At 38.4% G+C, this 16187-nt stretch overlaps 1 protein-coding gene across 1 annotated transcript in view; it reads right to left on the reverse strand.

Moving 5' to 3' along the window:
- Positions 1 to 3047: 3047 nt before the first annotated feature.
- The window catches only part of eif4g2a (eukaryotic translation initiation factor 4, gamma 2a), a 46711-nt gene continuing 33571 nt past the window's right edge, over positions 3048 to 16187 (reverse strand). The window contains exons 3-23 of the mRNA XM_042487706.1: positions 11164 to 11251; positions 9871 to 9976; positions 9690 to 9746; positions 8855 to 8980; positions 8567 to 8669; positions 8343 to 8471; positions 8185 to 8251; positions 7949 to 8097; positions 7648 to 7758; positions 7380 to 7562; positions 7146 to 7284; positions 6745 to 6908; positions 6537 to 6644; positions 6249 to 6359; positions 6052 to 6156; positions 5755 to 5970; positions 5378 to 5636; positions 5007 to 5211; positions 4662 to 4870; positions 4439 to 4560; positions 3048 to 4184 (exon numbers count right to left, since the gene is read on the reverse strand). Of these exons, the coding sequence (XP_042343640.1) occupies positions 4119 to 4184; positions 4439 to 4560; positions 4662 to 4870; positions 5007 to 5211; positions 5378 to 5636; positions 5755 to 5970; positions 6052 to 6156; positions 6249 to 6359; positions 6537 to 6644; positions 6745 to 6908; positions 7146 to 7284; positions 7380 to 7562; positions 7648 to 7758; positions 7949 to 8097; positions 8185 to 8251; positions 8343 to 8471; positions 8567 to 8669; positions 8855 to 8980; positions 9690 to 9746; positions 9871 to 9976; positions 11164 to 11251 (2823 nt within the window). The 3' untranslated portion in view covers positions 3048 to 4118. The remainder of the gene's footprint in view (positions 4185 to 4438; positions 4561 to 4661; positions 4871 to 5006; positions 5212 to 5377; positions 5637 to 5754; positions 5971 to 6051; positions 6157 to 6248; positions 6360 to 6536; positions 6645 to 6744; positions 6909 to 7145; positions 7285 to 7379; positions 7563 to 7647; positions 7759 to 7948; positions 8098 to 8184; positions 8252 to 8342; positions 8472 to 8566; positions 8670 to 8854; positions 8981 to 9689; positions 9747 to 9870; positions 9977 to 11163; positions 11252 to 16187) is intronic.

The following is a 16187-nucleotide window of genomic DNA, read 5'->3' on the forward strand; positions in this document are numbered from 1 at the left end:
TTATATCAGGGTTCCCAAAGATGCTTAAAAAGTCTTAATAGGCCTTTGATAAATCTAAAAAATCTCTTAATTGGTATTAAAACATAGAAAATTAACTCTTAAAAAGTCTTATAATTGTTAAAGAGTTAACAGTACAGTACAGTCACTGACTTCTATTGGAAAAAAACAAAAACCACGAATCAAACTATCCACCATCCGAAAACCTAAACAATACCGAGGACTTGGGGCCCCAAATTTCTTTTACTATTTTCTCTCACATCAATTACTGTATGTTTGTCACTGGACAAGCGGTTCCAATCCACCCTGGTTATATATAGAAAACAGTTTAGCTATACCCTCCCATTTATAGATAAATCCATCAGAACTCAGAACTGCTAGAAGTAACCAGCCTGGGACAGCTATTCTTTTAGCCCATGACCTTTGACCAAATTCAGAAAAAAAAATATAACATACCAGATCAATGTTATTTCCAGTATATCCAGCTAAAAGAAGTCATCAGGAAAAATATCAACACCACAACTTTTAAGCAACCATAGCCCTCTCCTCTACCTAAAGCCACCATTACTAAAACCTGAAAAGACACCTTCCCAAATATATAAATTAACATTCAAAGACAGTACAATATCAATCCTCACAGATAAATAGGCCGTAGACATCAGCAACCTCCCAACAGATTTCAACTGGCAAAACGCATAAAATAATACATTCTCTATGTCCTGCAATTCAAAAACTCAACTGATACAGTATAAAGTCCTCCACAGAACCCACATCAACACTCACAAACTCTACCGTACGGGCTTCAGGCAAAGCAACACATGCTCACATTGTCCCACCATAACTAATGCACTCTGGCTCTGCCCACAAATTCAAAACTTTTGCTTGAGGGACATGAGCCAGCTATCTGACATCCTCAGCCTCAGCATCCCCTGTGCCCTTTTCTTCATTACACACTCTCAAACACCTCACATCATTCATATTAATATCATTTACCATTGCTAAAAGGGTCATATTATTAAATTGGAAAGACAGAACTACATTATCCATATTCCACTGGCTTAATTTACTAACAGACCACTCGAATCTGGAAAAATTAACAGCATCTTTGAAAAATAACGTCACATTCAGAACACCTGGTCCCCCTTTTTGCAGTACCTGTAACACTGATCCCTTTGTTTCTATAAATATCCCCCTTATATATGTCTCACATCAGCACTTTTTTTTCTCTTAGGTATAACAAGCTACAAGAAATCACAATGTGCAGCTTGTCCTAACAGCCTAATTTCTTTGCCTCTAGTCTTGTGCAGTCCGTCTCGTCCATTTGTTTCTGTCTTGTCTTGTTTGCCTTGTATGTCAAATGTATTCAACTGCTATGTGAACATAGGTATTGTGAATTCCCACTGTATGAATCTGTATATATATATACAAATTAAAATAAAAACACTTGGGACAAAAATGAAATTAAAGAAAAGACTGTTCGGCTGTCAGCACTTTAGTATCTTCTATTCACTGAAATGACAGAACCTTGTTAGCGGCTTTCTTCAATAAAAACAACTCTACTGATGGCACAAGTACAGTATAAAGAGTAAAAGCAGAAACAGCCAACCTGAGATAAAGAGCTGCAGAAAACAGGATCTCACTGCACTTCCGCAAACAGCTCAGGTAAACGCCTTTACCTGCCGTGTTGTGTTGGAAATAAACTTGCAGCAAAATAATGGGGACCTTTAGCTGTGGATAAGCCCACTGTCTTTAACCATCATTTACTCTAGACAAGACTTCATCAGTTTTAGACACACTTTCAAGAGGGTAGCCCTGTTTTAATGGAAAAGCAAATCCCTGCTGCACTGGACTAACACACCAAACCAAATCAAGCCAAGCCACCACATGACAGTGGAAGAAGGGCAAAACAGCACAGAAGTGGACCAAGAGACGGACCTGCCGCTCTCTATCTGTCAAACTCAGACCTACAAATAAAACTAGGTAGTGTACTTCAAATTAAACTGATACTGAACCGCTTATTTCTAAGTTTGGAGAAAGTTTGTGAATGGAAAGCGCCATACTGTTTCCAGCATAGAAAGAAAAGACAAGCCCAAAAAACTGATATCAAATGGTAAAACTAAACAGCGCTGCTCAAATATAAACAAAGATTCTGGTACGACGTTACATATTTCTTGCCTAAAATGTTACAGAAAACAAGTTTAACTTACCTCTGGACTGTGATGGGAAATGGTTGGTTTCAGGCCGGCCGCCATTTTCCCAAAAGGGCTTGTTTCACAGCGGTGCATTCTGGTAGTTGTAGGTTTTCTTCCTTTAATGCAGAGACAAATGCCACAGCCCATTTCCTGTTTCCTCTGGTCATGTTGCACCACCTTTTTTATTATTTAAAAAAAAAGACAGGGTCTTTCCCATGGTGCAATACTTCTTTTTGTTTAAATTCATCATGTCTTCTTAACTTTGTATACTTGATTTGTCTTAAAATGACAATAATGTGACCCTTAAGTTGATATAATATATATGCATTTTATTCTGTAACTAACTGAAAGTTGTTGCACTTGGCTCTAAGAAAATTTGTTGTTTAATCCCTTCACATAACAATACAAATTTAATTCAAAAGATATCAGAACATGCAACTAGTTAACTAGTTTTCCTCCAGACACATAACTTTATAACTTTACAGTTAGTGCCCAGTGTTAGTTGGAGTTATCAGTTTTGCCTGACAGTGCACCTATTTGCACCTTCCAAAAAACTTTTCTGTCAATACTACCTAACTGAAAAATTAGGACCATCACATGTTCAAAATTGTGCTTTTTTGATCTAATCTTAAGAAATGTGATGTAGAAAGTCAGTCCATCTGTCAGACCATAAAGTGTATGTGACTCACCCGGAGACAACGTCTGATTTCACTGACAAATGCAGTAAATTGTACATTTTTTAAAATGGAGCACAAAAAATAAGGGCAAGCCATTCCATACAATTTTACCAAAAACTAAGCAAGGATAAACAAGCAAGCAAACATTTCAGGTGAAAAAAAAATCTAAAGGACAATGAAATGAACTGTTAAACTTTATTAAAGGTTGATCTGTAGTTGTACACTGAACTTCTTGCACTCAATATTACAGTGACACCCCAAAGAAGGAGAAAGTGTACACATACAGTACATTCTTTGTAATTTCATGAAGATAAAAAAGACCATTTAAAAACTTGACAAATATGGCAAACCAACATAAAACTTCCACACAAGGTGGTAAACGACTGTTGCACAGGAAACTAAGCTTTGGCTGTCTCAATGTTAAAACCGAGACATTCAAGTATAGTCCGAGATACATTAGAGGTATATCCATATGAATTGATAAATTAAAAGGCCACACATATTGATTCCTTACAGCACAATAGTTTTGTACATAAAAAAGCTCTTGATTCATTAAACCAAATGTGGGTAACTGAAATCACACTGTACAAACCAAACAGTCCATTATTGTTAGTCAAATCCAAATTGTTACGAATTTTCAGACAAAACGGTCTGCTTAGTTTCAAGCACAAGAAAACCATTATAATTACGGCAGCCAACAACTGCAACTTAGGATTGTTTCAACAAATCAAGGCAAGTGTATCTTACTATTGCAACGACTCATGATGTTGAGCAAAGTGCATCTTAAATCTGATTAACAAATGCAGATAAAACAATGAGAATAGTCTCTTTGCAATAAGTCAGAGCCTTTTCTCCTTTGTAAACAGTTTTTAAGTAAATAGTTACGGCAGCACTTGGTGACTCCTACCAGATGTAAAAGGTGATAAAAATGGGTCAGGTTTTGGTGCTGGTACAGTTTCCTGCAAAATACTGCCTACTGTTAGAGAAAACAGCCCGAGAAATGTAGAAAACATCTGCTGTTGGACATCAAATTAGATAAAAAATTAGAAAGGAAAGCATAAATATAATATGAATATAATGATGGTGATGCTGGCTTGATCTTGCAAAACATTTCATAGTGGAATTGTAACAGTGGTTGGAAAATATTCATAAAACAAAAGAGAGGAAGGAGGGATGAGACTAGAAAGGACATATGGAGACAACTAAAAAAAAATTCATTGCATCCTGATAACACATGGCTTTGGCCTGTTCCTCAGTAATCTTCGTCCTCTGATTCCTCTTCTTCTGCAGTTTCCAGCCAGGTCAGCCACTGGTTCACCTGCACCATTAACACAATATCGTCATTAGATCAAGATATAAATCCGCTAAGTCCAACCGGTGCCCAAACAACGGCAGCCGTTTTGGGCCTGAGACCGATTAAAAACTTAGAATATCTACTGTAAAAAGAATAAATAAATAAATTAAGGATTATATTTTTAGATATTAAAACATTTATACAAGCTAGGGGCTAACATCTTTCCTTTCAAAAACTGTACAACCAAAAAAAATATTTAACAATGTAGATAAAGTTACCTGAAATAATGCCTTTCCTTTCCCTGGATATTCTTGGGTGACATCTTCTTTCCATGAAAGGAAGGCTTCTTCTTCGATTATTTCCATGTCATAAAAGTTCACAAAGTAGCGCAGCAACATACCTGAAAAAGGAGAGTAATGATTAAGCCTCTGTACTTAAGTTTAATAGCGTCTCTGACTTGGGCCTGAGCTGCTATTTTGGACGATGAGTGTGTATATCTACCTTTGGGGTAACCCTTGGTATTGCAGTGAACTTGCAGGGCATACAGCGCAGCGACTTGCAGGTCGATGTGATCGTGGAGGAACTTCTGCATCACTGGTTTGAAAGACAGCAGCAGCTGTTTCTCTTCATCCAGCTGCTCCTTACTGGGCGCTGAGAGCTGCTCTTCATCATCGTCAGGGTTGATCTCATAGGCAATGTACTGCAAGAAACTGGCAGACATGACAAGACAGACAAGACACTGTTAACTTGAGGAGTAAAATATGTTTTTGAGGGTTCAGATTGACCAACAAATGGTTGATAAAATGTTTTGTTTTCAGCGGAAATCTTTTCTGTCCACCGATATACCTGGTCATAAGGATGTTGACAAAGCCCTTGTCAGTGTGGAGTTTAGGGGAGATGTTGTCTTTGATCCACTTGTAGATGGACTGAGGAGAGGGATCTACTTTGATCTGTTTCAGCAGCTCCTTCTCCAGTTTCATCAGTGGGAACAAAAAGCTGAGACCTTTGCCCTCCAGAATCTCCAGCATCCTGTCCTTGTTCTGGTCAATTTCTACAGAAGTATTACAAATGCCCATCAGTAGTAGTAAAACACACTTATAAATGAAAACTCCATGAGATTCACATTTATTTCTTTCGCAGTGTATCACTGACAACTGAACTGAGCTTAACGAATGACATTATGTACGAACAGATGGTCAGAAAGGGTTTGGACGTACCAGGCAGCATCTTCTGCATGTTGACCGTGCTCTGCTGGAACAGGTCAGCCAGCCACTCGCGGTCCTTCAGTTTGACCATCTGCTGCAGGCAGAGCAAGAACAGCGGGAAATGTGCGCCGTTCTCCAGCTGATGGGCCATATCTGTGATGCTGAACAGGTCAGCGATGATCGCGCGTGCTGCAAACTGTGCCAGGTAGGACTTCACCAGTGGTACTTCTTCCTCGATCTTGGGACACTGGTCCAGAACAGCGAAAAAGGCCTGTCACATAGAAACGGAACAATTAGAAACAAGTAACAGCTTGGTATTCAGACAGCAAAACCAGACGCGAGTATCATATTTTGTGATAAGTTGTAAGAACTAGTATTAGAGCACTGACCTGCAGCAGATTTTCACCAGTGGCTACGCCCTCAGTGCACAGTGCATGGACCAGGGTGCTTGTATGTTCCTTATCCTCATCTGAACGATCAAGCGAACAGACCACCATCTTGTTCAGCATCTCAGGCAGAAAGTGCTTCGGGGCTTTCATCTCTCTCACAGCATTCACTGCCTCATTGATGTTCTTGCTGTTCAGGTAATCTGCCACCAATGTCTCCTACGACAAAAAGGACAGTCAGATATGGTGCGGTAGACATAAAATATATTGTGCATGAAGATGGCACAGAGAGAAACGTACTGTCATTTTGTGCAACTCTTCCTTTGTAGGAGGAGCTTTCTTAGTGGACTTTGCAGGTTTTTCCTGAATTGGAGGAGGATTGGTTTTCAGGCCAAGCTGTGGAGACTAAAAAAGGAAAGTCAAATTAATAAATGTTCCCAGAAACCTGCTGTAACCATATCTGTTTCACGTATTTGTTTCAAATGTACAACCGTTACCTGTCCGAGTGGGGAACCATGGGCACTTGGAGGAATCATAGTCATCTGTGGCTGCAGCTTTGGCATTTGTTTTTTACTCAAGATGAAGGACTGTGCCGGCCTCAGACTGATCTATACGGGGAAAGACAGCAAGCTCAGAACTATACCAAACTGTTACAATAGTACTCAACACGCAGTGTATAAAACATCCACCTGAATCAACAGGATCCATTCAGATACACTTAACAACTACAAATATACAAAAATCAATCAGTTTTATCAGTCATTTATCAATGAACAAGGTTGTACCTCATCCACATTGACCTTCCCCTTCTTGCTGAATCGTGGAGCCATATCCTTGGACTGCATCTGCACTGAGTGATTCTGTTTGTGGTTGAAGACGGGAGAGCCCTGCCCCTTTAAAACGAGATTAAACAGATTTATATTTAGGAATGATGACTCCTTAGATTCACTGTCACAAAATACTTAAGTTACATTGTTGATGTACTTTACGTACCTGGTTAGGTTTCATGTACGGTTTGCTTCCCGTTTCATACTGAGGCTGGTGTGAAATGTTGCCATTTCCAATGTGGCCATTGTAGAGCGGGTTTGTGCGATGACGTCCCATGGTAGGAGAATAGTGGTCCTGAATGACTCCTGGGCCTGTACCAATGCCACTTCCTGTCAAAAAAAACAAGACAATAAACATAAAAAACTGTTCTAAAAAGCATTAACACTAATTGATGAGGTAGTGTAGAAGGTGTGTTTGGACTACAGATTATTTATTTATTTATTTATTTAGCTGTCTTCCTCAGCTCACAGCAGTTAGCACAGTTGACACTCCAGTGGCCTTATTCACACAAAGCAAAAATTTAAACCTTTACTCTTATTTTTCAGGGGATAAAAGTTGTGACATACCAGGCATCTGCCCAAACATATCAGCCAGTCCGCCAAGAGTTTCCCTATCATACTTGATCCTTGATGGCAGGAAGGAGTTTTCCATGAAGAATTCATTCCTCATTCCATCAGTCGGAGGTGGAATGAAAACACCCAAATCCTGCAAAGTTACACACAGTTATAATACAGTCATTCTCACACAGTCCATGATATATGAGCGGATAGTTCATAACAAAATGGACCGGGTAGACTAACCTTTACTGCATCCTGACGAACTTGGCTTATCGTCTTGGGTCCATTGTCAGTATACGCTTTGCGAGCAGCCCAGTTGTTCTCTCGCATCTCCACTGTATTCTGCAGCAGGAAACGAATCCTAGCTGGCAGTTCCTTGTTGTTCGTTAAGGACTGCATGCGGCTGAAGTACTGATCCATCAAAGACTGGAAGGAAAATGTGTTTGTTAGTATATGAGAGAAAATATCTTTTATGATGAGATTATTACTTGGTTGTTTTCCACACACTTACCCTAGCCTTTTCATGGTCAAGTTTAGGTCCCACTGTTTTCATTATCTGACAGAGGCATTCCAGGTCTTCACCCATATCCTTGAGAAGGACTCTCTTCTTCTTCTCCAAAAGCTTGGAAAGAAAGATGAAACATTAAATACCAACTGCTCTCGTTTCTTCTGTAGCTGTTGAGGTGACCTTCAGCATCTCAGTGCCAGGATGCCTTGGCAACAGCATAAGATTGTGGAACCACACAGGTTAAGAATACAAATAAGTTTTACGATTACACCAAACCATGTTAATATTATTAAGCAGAACTTACTGTTTTGATGCACTTATGAAGGATAGATTCATGGATGAGGTTAAGCTTGCCAAGTTCCCCGATGAATTTGATATTGCCCAGCATCTTGAGCTTTGCAATAGCACGCTGCTCCTCCTCGTCAGAGGTGAGGGTGTCATTTTTGTCATAGACTAAAGAGGAAAAGGAAGTTTAAAAAAAAAAAAAGGAACAATTCATGCAATGCTTGACCAAATTTGTATCAAACTTAATTCACTTACGCTCAACATTTTTGGCACGGTTCTCAAACTCATCTTGAAGCTTGGAAATCAGAAGCCTTCTGAAGGTCTGTGGAACAGAATTAGTTCAAAATCCAGACAGAAAATACAACAGAGTATTAAAGTGGGACCATATTCTTGTGCAGATCATAAACACTTACAGTATTTTGCTTTTGTGTTGTTTGATTTTCTGTTGCCTCTTCAAAGTTTGGTGCATCCTCTGACAAGCGGAGACATAGCTGAGCATATAACTGGCTGTACTTCGGCTCTTCGAGGGCTTTGTCAACAATCTGAACAGAAAGAAATAGAAAATGACGAATTGAGCAATGATTTTTAATTTAGGTTGTAGGATAAATACAGGAGCACTGCTAACGAGAATACTCACCAACAAGATGGTTCCTTTTAAGACAAGTTTCGACTCTACACCCACATTGAGGAGCTCCAGGCATAGTTTGTCAAACTTCTCAGGAGTCAGCTTATTAAGTATGCTGAAGAAAAAGGAAAGGACAGGAGTGTGAAAAATGTCACACTTTAATTAATGGTGTTGGTGTATTGTTTTTAATCAACAGCTAATCTCCAATGGGGTGTTCAGGCCTTAGCTTACAATTTAAATAATAATAAATACTCAAGAACTTACGTAACCGAAGTAAATGGATTTTAAATGGAAACTTACCCTCTCACTTTCCTGAAGATTGCATCATTTTGTCCTTTCTCGTTTGAGGAGTTGGCATCTCGTCTAGTGCTTCGAGAAGGTATCCATCTCTGGGCGCTAGAACCTGGGGTTTTCCCCAGGAACTCGCTAAAATGGACACAAAACTGTCAATACTACAGAAAAGAAACACGGAATATAACATCACAGGCCGCTTGCACTGATCTGTGTGGTGTGAGTTACTGAGCCTGTTTGATTGGACTGCCAAATAAAATGACATGATATATATGTTTCAGTCATTTAAAAAAATAAATAAAAAATTACAGTGAAAATGAGAGTTAAGAAGTTTTCCAGTTTTGCACGTCTGGGTAGTGCACATACTTAAACAAGTTTGTTTAAATACAAACTGACTGAACCTGTGTTTACTGTGACACTGTTATTATGGTTCACTCAGGAGCAGCTGTTGGGTGAAGTAAGCCATCTAATGCTAAAATTTGGTAAACCGGTCAATCTGCTGTTTGGTTCATTATTAAACCAGTTTTGTCCCCCTAAATAAAAGAAACAACAGTCCTGTTACTTGGATTCTACTGGCTGTAATGTCAAAATATCAACAATGACAACACAGAATCCACCTGAACCACTGCCAAAGCAGTAGAAGGAGTAAAAGAAGTAAAAGCTTTAAAATATTTGTCTTATCCTAAAAAATGTCTTCAGAAGTCACTTAAATCTTCTTCCCTTATGTGCTGACGTAAAATAAAAAAACATAGACACAGAAGTGCCATTTAAGCATAGTGGATATGGATTTAATGTGTAATAAAGATCACCGAGTTTTAAGTGAAAAGAAAATTTGAAAAATTACCTGTTGCCGACAGTCTTGGGATAGTGCTGAGGTGCACCCCCACCTCCTCCCCCCACGCTGTAATAAAATACAAGGAAAGGGGTTTTAACTTGAGATAATGAGACGACAGTCCAAAACTTTCAGCGGTTCCAGAGGTTTATCAGTATAAATAGGTCAACAGTCATCGAGCAATGTGTATTACCTAAAACGAGAAGGACCCCCTTGTGCAACGACACTCTCCACTTTGGCGGCTTGACAAAGTATATCTGAAAAGAATAATGTTCCGGGAATGGGAGGGAAAGAGCGACCTGGAAATAAAGACAGATAAAGTTACAAATTACCTGAGGGCCACTGGGTGTAAAATACAGATAAAATCACGTTTGATGGTTATCAAGCTCATTACAACCAGCCGTGTGCAGTATCCAGCACATTATGTTTACTTTTTGTGAATTGTTTAGCGGATTTCAACTAAATTGTTGAGTTCACGAGCGCTTGCACGTGTCCGTAGAAGTGAATGTGAAAGGTTAGCACACAGCGTGGCTAGGTAATGCTAGCACGTTGTGTTGGCGGTGTTTGTGTCGCCGTCTCTTTCTTTGTGCTTCGCATTAGCGTTACCTTAATTCAACCCTAAAACCAAACCAGTCGGCGTCTGCTACTCCTGCTCACGAGCTGACGATGTCCCGAGTTAACCACGCTTACCTTACTTAACCCAAACCTGACCTTAATCACAGACAGCAGCGCTTCAGGAAGCCATATCCGAGGGGGAAACGGGAATAGATGTGATTTTTTTTTTTTTTTTTTTAAATTGAACACGTCAGTTGATTGTTGACTAAATCAATTTGGAATAATTTGAAATCAAACTGTATTGCAATCCTTGGTGTAATCGGAAGGACGTGTTTCCCACTGATATCTCCTACTTCTAAAATCTGACAAAAAACGCGAAAACACAAAGGTGTTACAAGCCAGCGTAATGTATGCGTATTGTCAATAATCACAACAAAATCGGTATGGATCCACACATTAAAAGACTTTAAGTAACGTTAGACCAAAGGGAAAATCCCATCAGCTGATTATATGAGGTCTTTGTTCACACACCGGATGTCCACACACAGCGACATCTTGAGGGGTTTTGTTCAGCAGGCCGCCGGTTAGCTAACAGCTAATATGCTGTAAACAACCAGGGGAAACCGGTCGAGTTTTTCCTGAACGTCAAGCCAGTTCAGCTCAACTTTTCTATGTCAACGGGGTCAGCTAAGGCTAACCTTGTTAATCCACATTAGTATTTCGCCGCTTTGATAATCAAATATAACAAAAGACGAACTTCCTACCAGACCGGTCGGTTAGCTGAGTTAGCTCAACGTTAGCCAGGATTAGAAAGACACGGAAATATCTTACCTTTACAAAAGGAACGTCAGTGTAATTGATGTCTCGTCGACTAAAAGAAAAAAAATAAAGAGAGAGTTGAAAATTGAGCTGAAAAGTCGTGTGTTTAAACCCAGAAGGTTTGTTAACAGTTCTTGAACACGACGGCTCAGACAGAGGTAGCTACCGGCTACAGCGAAGAAAGAATGCTGACTGATCACCTACGTCATGCGGAAGCCACTTTTTGTATGGGGGCCGGGGCCGCCCCACACGTCACCATCCCACCCTGTCGACGTCACGTGCGAAACACCCCACGTTTCGCAATCTGTTATCGTCAAAACAGCAGCATGTCTGGTAATTTATCCAGGGGGGTTATTCGGTTTATTCCGACTTTACTGTTCAAGACATCCATGGTTTATTCTCTACAAGCTTATCTGGAGATGGGCCGGTGCCGGGGGAAATCAAGCATTACTCACCAACTGAGATTTTATTCGTATTTTATTTTATTTTATTTTATTTTATTTTATTTTATTTTATTTTTTATTTTATTTTATTTTATTTTATTTTATTTATCAACATTTTATTGAACTTTTTTTCGATTAAACATTGTCACCTATCGGCATTAAATCACACGACACATACATACATACAAAACAATAAAGCACAAAATATAATAATAATAATAATAATAATAATAATAATAATAATAATAATAATAATAATAATGATAATAATAATAAACACATTAGTCATTCTAATAAAAAAAATACCACAAACTATTTTTAACGGGTAAGGAAAATAGAGATGAAGAGTTATGCATGAAGATATCATTTTTAATTAATGAGTCAACATTATGGGGTGGTAATTCAAAATTCAATTGCCTATCCCATGAATTTGAACTAATAGGCTTTTGACCTTGTGACTTTACATCTCATATTTTGACTTAGTATTTCATCATTTAAAGTCCAAATATAAAATAGTGAGTCAGAATCTAGTGACTTTTCTTCTTATAAATCTGATTAAGTAGCTCATAATTTTGTCTTTTCATCTCTATATTTTGAGTCAAAATTATGAGATGGCGAGTAAATATTTATACTGTTTCATAACTGTAACTCACAATCTTACAAAGTTTACCTGATAGTGACTATCTTCTCAGAGTTTTGAAATTCCATTTCACCATTTTTACTTTTCATCTTATAATTTTGACTTTTCATATTATTATTTTGAGTTAAAATTATGAGATAGTAACATTCTTGTGTCCTTTAAATTTGGTTTAGGCCCTCTATTTAATAACATTGATATGCTATCTCATAATATTGGGCTGCAGTTATTAAAAATGTAACGTTTCATGATCATCATTTTGACTTTTAATCTTATAATTTTTATTTCATATTTCATAATTTGGGTTTACTGTGAGGATTTTTATTTTTATCTTGCCCTTTCATTTTAGCTCTTTCTCCTTTACTTTGCAAAAAAATAAAACAGTGACCATATAAAAGTGACCCCAATCATAGCCAAAAAAGATTGACTGTATCATAAAGTCACCAGTGAAACTATACTGATCCTCTCAGGGTGACACAATATTCTTGCCGTCCTCCACAGGGATGTTCACGCACTGGGTTAACTTCAGAGCATTGACTCAGGGGTTGCCAATTCATTGTTTTTACTCAAGGATGCCACAGGAGGAGGATCAATGACTGCTGACACTCAAACCAACCACAGTCTGCCACCCTGATGTATAATTCTAAATTTATTGGGACATGCAAACATGATTAAGCCATTTATTGAGTTTAAGCACATGGCTGATTTCACGCTCATCCTTCCTGTTTCTGCCCACTTGTGAGGGGATGTAAAGGGTTAGACGCCTCAGCGAGCACCGGCCGCATTTGCACGAAGTTGTCACAGATATTAATGGTCCCCAGAGGATTCCTAATGGTTTTGATGACTACCTGACCTTTAAAAAGCTAATGGCAAAATTTCCATAGAATTTGCAGTGCATATTCATGGGCCCCACAGGATGAATCTTAATATATGTAATAATCACCTGACCTTTGTTGTAGCACCGCCATTAGGACAAAATGTAGACATATTCCCTTTTGTTTCAGGGCAGGTTTTAACAGTTTTTTCAGGCTTTGTGTGAGATCTAAATCTGATGAGGTTTGCACTTTATGTCATGACCTCATTTTGTTTTTCTCTGGCTATTGGAAGATAGCATAGAAGCTGTGGGGTGTAGCAGTTAAATAAGAACTTCTTTGGACTGGGTGTATTATCAAGAAAAAAAACACCCATGGTATTGTTCACACTGACTTGGTAACATGAGTCACTTCCTTGATCTGCCAGTAAATGACTACCCTGCCAGATCAGGCTGGTAACGCCTCTGCGATACTCAGGTTACATGGTGCCGCCCATTCTGAAAGATAAGCTCTCATGATGATGAACAAATCCAGATAAGACAAAAACATATTAAAAGAAGCTGCCAAAGTCTGTTTCCGGAACTCATGAACTTTTATAGAGCTCATGAGTAACTAACTGTAGTGCAAAGGCGATATGTAATCTGCACAGTTCATGATAACAAATTGAAATAGTGTGTTTCCACTGTGTTTTTGTGACATGGTCAAACCTGAATAGTCAGTGTGACTGGAACTCTTTGTGCTTACATTGTCTTTGGTGGTAATACATGCTTACATTTAGTACTAACATGACTCTAACATGAAAAACAAGATGTAAAGAATACTTGAGTGTCTCAGGAAAATAACATTTGCAAGTAATATAATGGAGGTTGAGTTTAAAGAAATAGTTTAACATTTGGGTAAGAGCATTTTCTTTTGAAGCATTAGATAAAGTGGTAGAGACCACTCTAACAGTCCTACCTGTTAAAGTTTCAGTGTGTAGGATTTAGGGGAATGCATTGGTTTCTTTAGTGTATAATCACCTCATTTCAACCACCTAAAACGCAATCACAACATCTGCAAGTCACCAATCCCATGTCATCATGTTGCTGATTCTTCAGTTGTAGGATGGAAGAGAGAGAAATATTGACTATAGACATTCACTTAAAGTTATTACACAAAGGCATATTCTCACTGCATGTAATGTTTCTTAATATGTGATTTAAAGAGATCTACATGCTGTCAGCTGCCCACAAGAAGTTTGAGGACATTGTGAGGGGGAGACGCTGTCCCTGTAAAAAAATAACGCTTGTCACTGTAGCCTCATTCACATACGCACATACAGGTACAAAATATAAATTATGATAAAGACACCGTCGGCACTGTAAAGAGACAGTGGTATAGAGGGTCAGACACTGTGCCTGTGGGCATGTGGAGTTTGTCACTAATTTAAGACGTATAGGCTACCAGTTTAGCGCTCTAAATTGAAAATTGTCCATGTAGTTTTCCAACATTATTAAAGGCTTTATTTGCACATTTCAGAAGATGAAAGTGTTGCTTTTGCAAAGCCAAATTATGGCCTAAATGTGAATGTTAAATAAATGTCACCAAACAGGCCTAGTGAAAAAAAAGATCACTGGGATTCTTAACATCTTTTTACCAGTGATAATAGTAGTGTCATGAAATTATTTTCAATGGGAAAATGCTTCCTGCATTGTGTCTAATATATAGAAAATGTAGAAACTTTTAAAATATGTATTAATATTTTATATATAATATATATGTAATATAATTTGCTTTATCCTTTTATAGTAGTGCAAATCCACAATTTGTAGTATTTGATATATGTGGGTAGAGAAGATAAATGACATTCTTTCATCTAGATCCTCCTCCAGGAACGATCAGACATCCAAACGAGTTCCAATCACCCTTTCGTGATGCAACAGCCTTTAATTAATTTGTGCCTCAACATCCTAAATTTCATTGTGAAAAGTACCAATGTGTCTCTGCTTCCTGTTCCACAGGTGATCAGCCAAGGTTCAGAGAAAACCTGCTCACTGGCAAGTTTGCTTCACGGAGCATGTTGCCATAGTAACTGACTCAGGGTGACACTGAACTGGCTTTGTGAAACAGTAAAGTCAGAGTTTCCCTCATCTCAGGCTCAACATACTCAGAGTTTTCATTAATCCCGCTTCCTGAATTAGGGCCCTGGAGAAGTTTCAGCTGGTTGCAACTTGCAATCCTCACCACTAGATGTCACTAAATCCCCTTAAATCTTACACACTGTTCCTTTAACACATGAGTACCAGAAATCATTCCCCCCCCCACACATTTGTTATATATTTATGCAGCGTGACCCCCTCAAATGCATCTTGTGACCCTCTGTGATGTCCTGACCTGCAGTTTGGGGTGCATGGGGTTTCCTTATTGACACACCCTGATATGCTCATCAATTTCAAAGATGTTTGTTTCATCATGTTTATTAGCCTATATCATTTTCCCTGTTACTCAGGAGAGCATTAGACCTTTTCTGTGTCTTCACTCGTTTGCTGTTTCACTCCCGGGAGGTATCAATCATTCATCAAAAGCAAAATGAAGCCAGTTGTCTGTCAGTAAACACTCCACTCCAAGTTAATTAAGCCCAGCGTGCCAGTAGTGTCAGTGAGGGCTCGCTTCGCATTCGAGGAAAAGTGTATGTATGAAGTTTGTTATTATTTCATATGGTTTGTGTCTCTTTGATGTGGGCTTCACTGATCTAAGGATTTAGTTTGAACCCGCTTGGACCTCCAGTAGAAAGATTCTGAATGCAAACTACATTTTGACACATTAATCACAGCACAATAATAAAGTTGTCTCTTGTTTTGAAACATAGAACAAACTGATGGATGAACCTATCATTGAATGTTTGCATGAGTTTTTAAAACTGATTTAACCAAACAATTTTAACTTAGAGCTGTGCTCTTTTTCAGGAGTGCCCTGCTTCACTCTCACACAGTTACACAAATCCACCCAGTACAACCATGCTCCAGTGTAGTTTGGGAATTTGAAATTGCAATCAGCTCCACTATTCATCAATTAGTGTAAGTGGGGATTTAATACTCATACTGCATCAAGTACTAGAGATTGTACCTCAAATAATAATAATAATAATAATAATAATAATAATAATAATAATAATAATAATGATCTTTACAATTGTGAAGCAGGCCAAGCATTATGGCTTACATCTAAGTGGCAGATATACATCAACCAATCATGTTAAATCAAA

The sequence above is a fragment of the Plectropomus leopardus genome, chromosome 1 (assembly GCF_008729295.1).
Source record: "Plectropomus leopardus isolate mb chromosome 1, YSFRI_Pleo_2.0, whole genome shotgun sequence".
NCBI lineage: Eukaryota > Metazoa > Chordata > Actinopteri > Perciformes > Serranidae > Plectropomus > Plectropomus leopardus.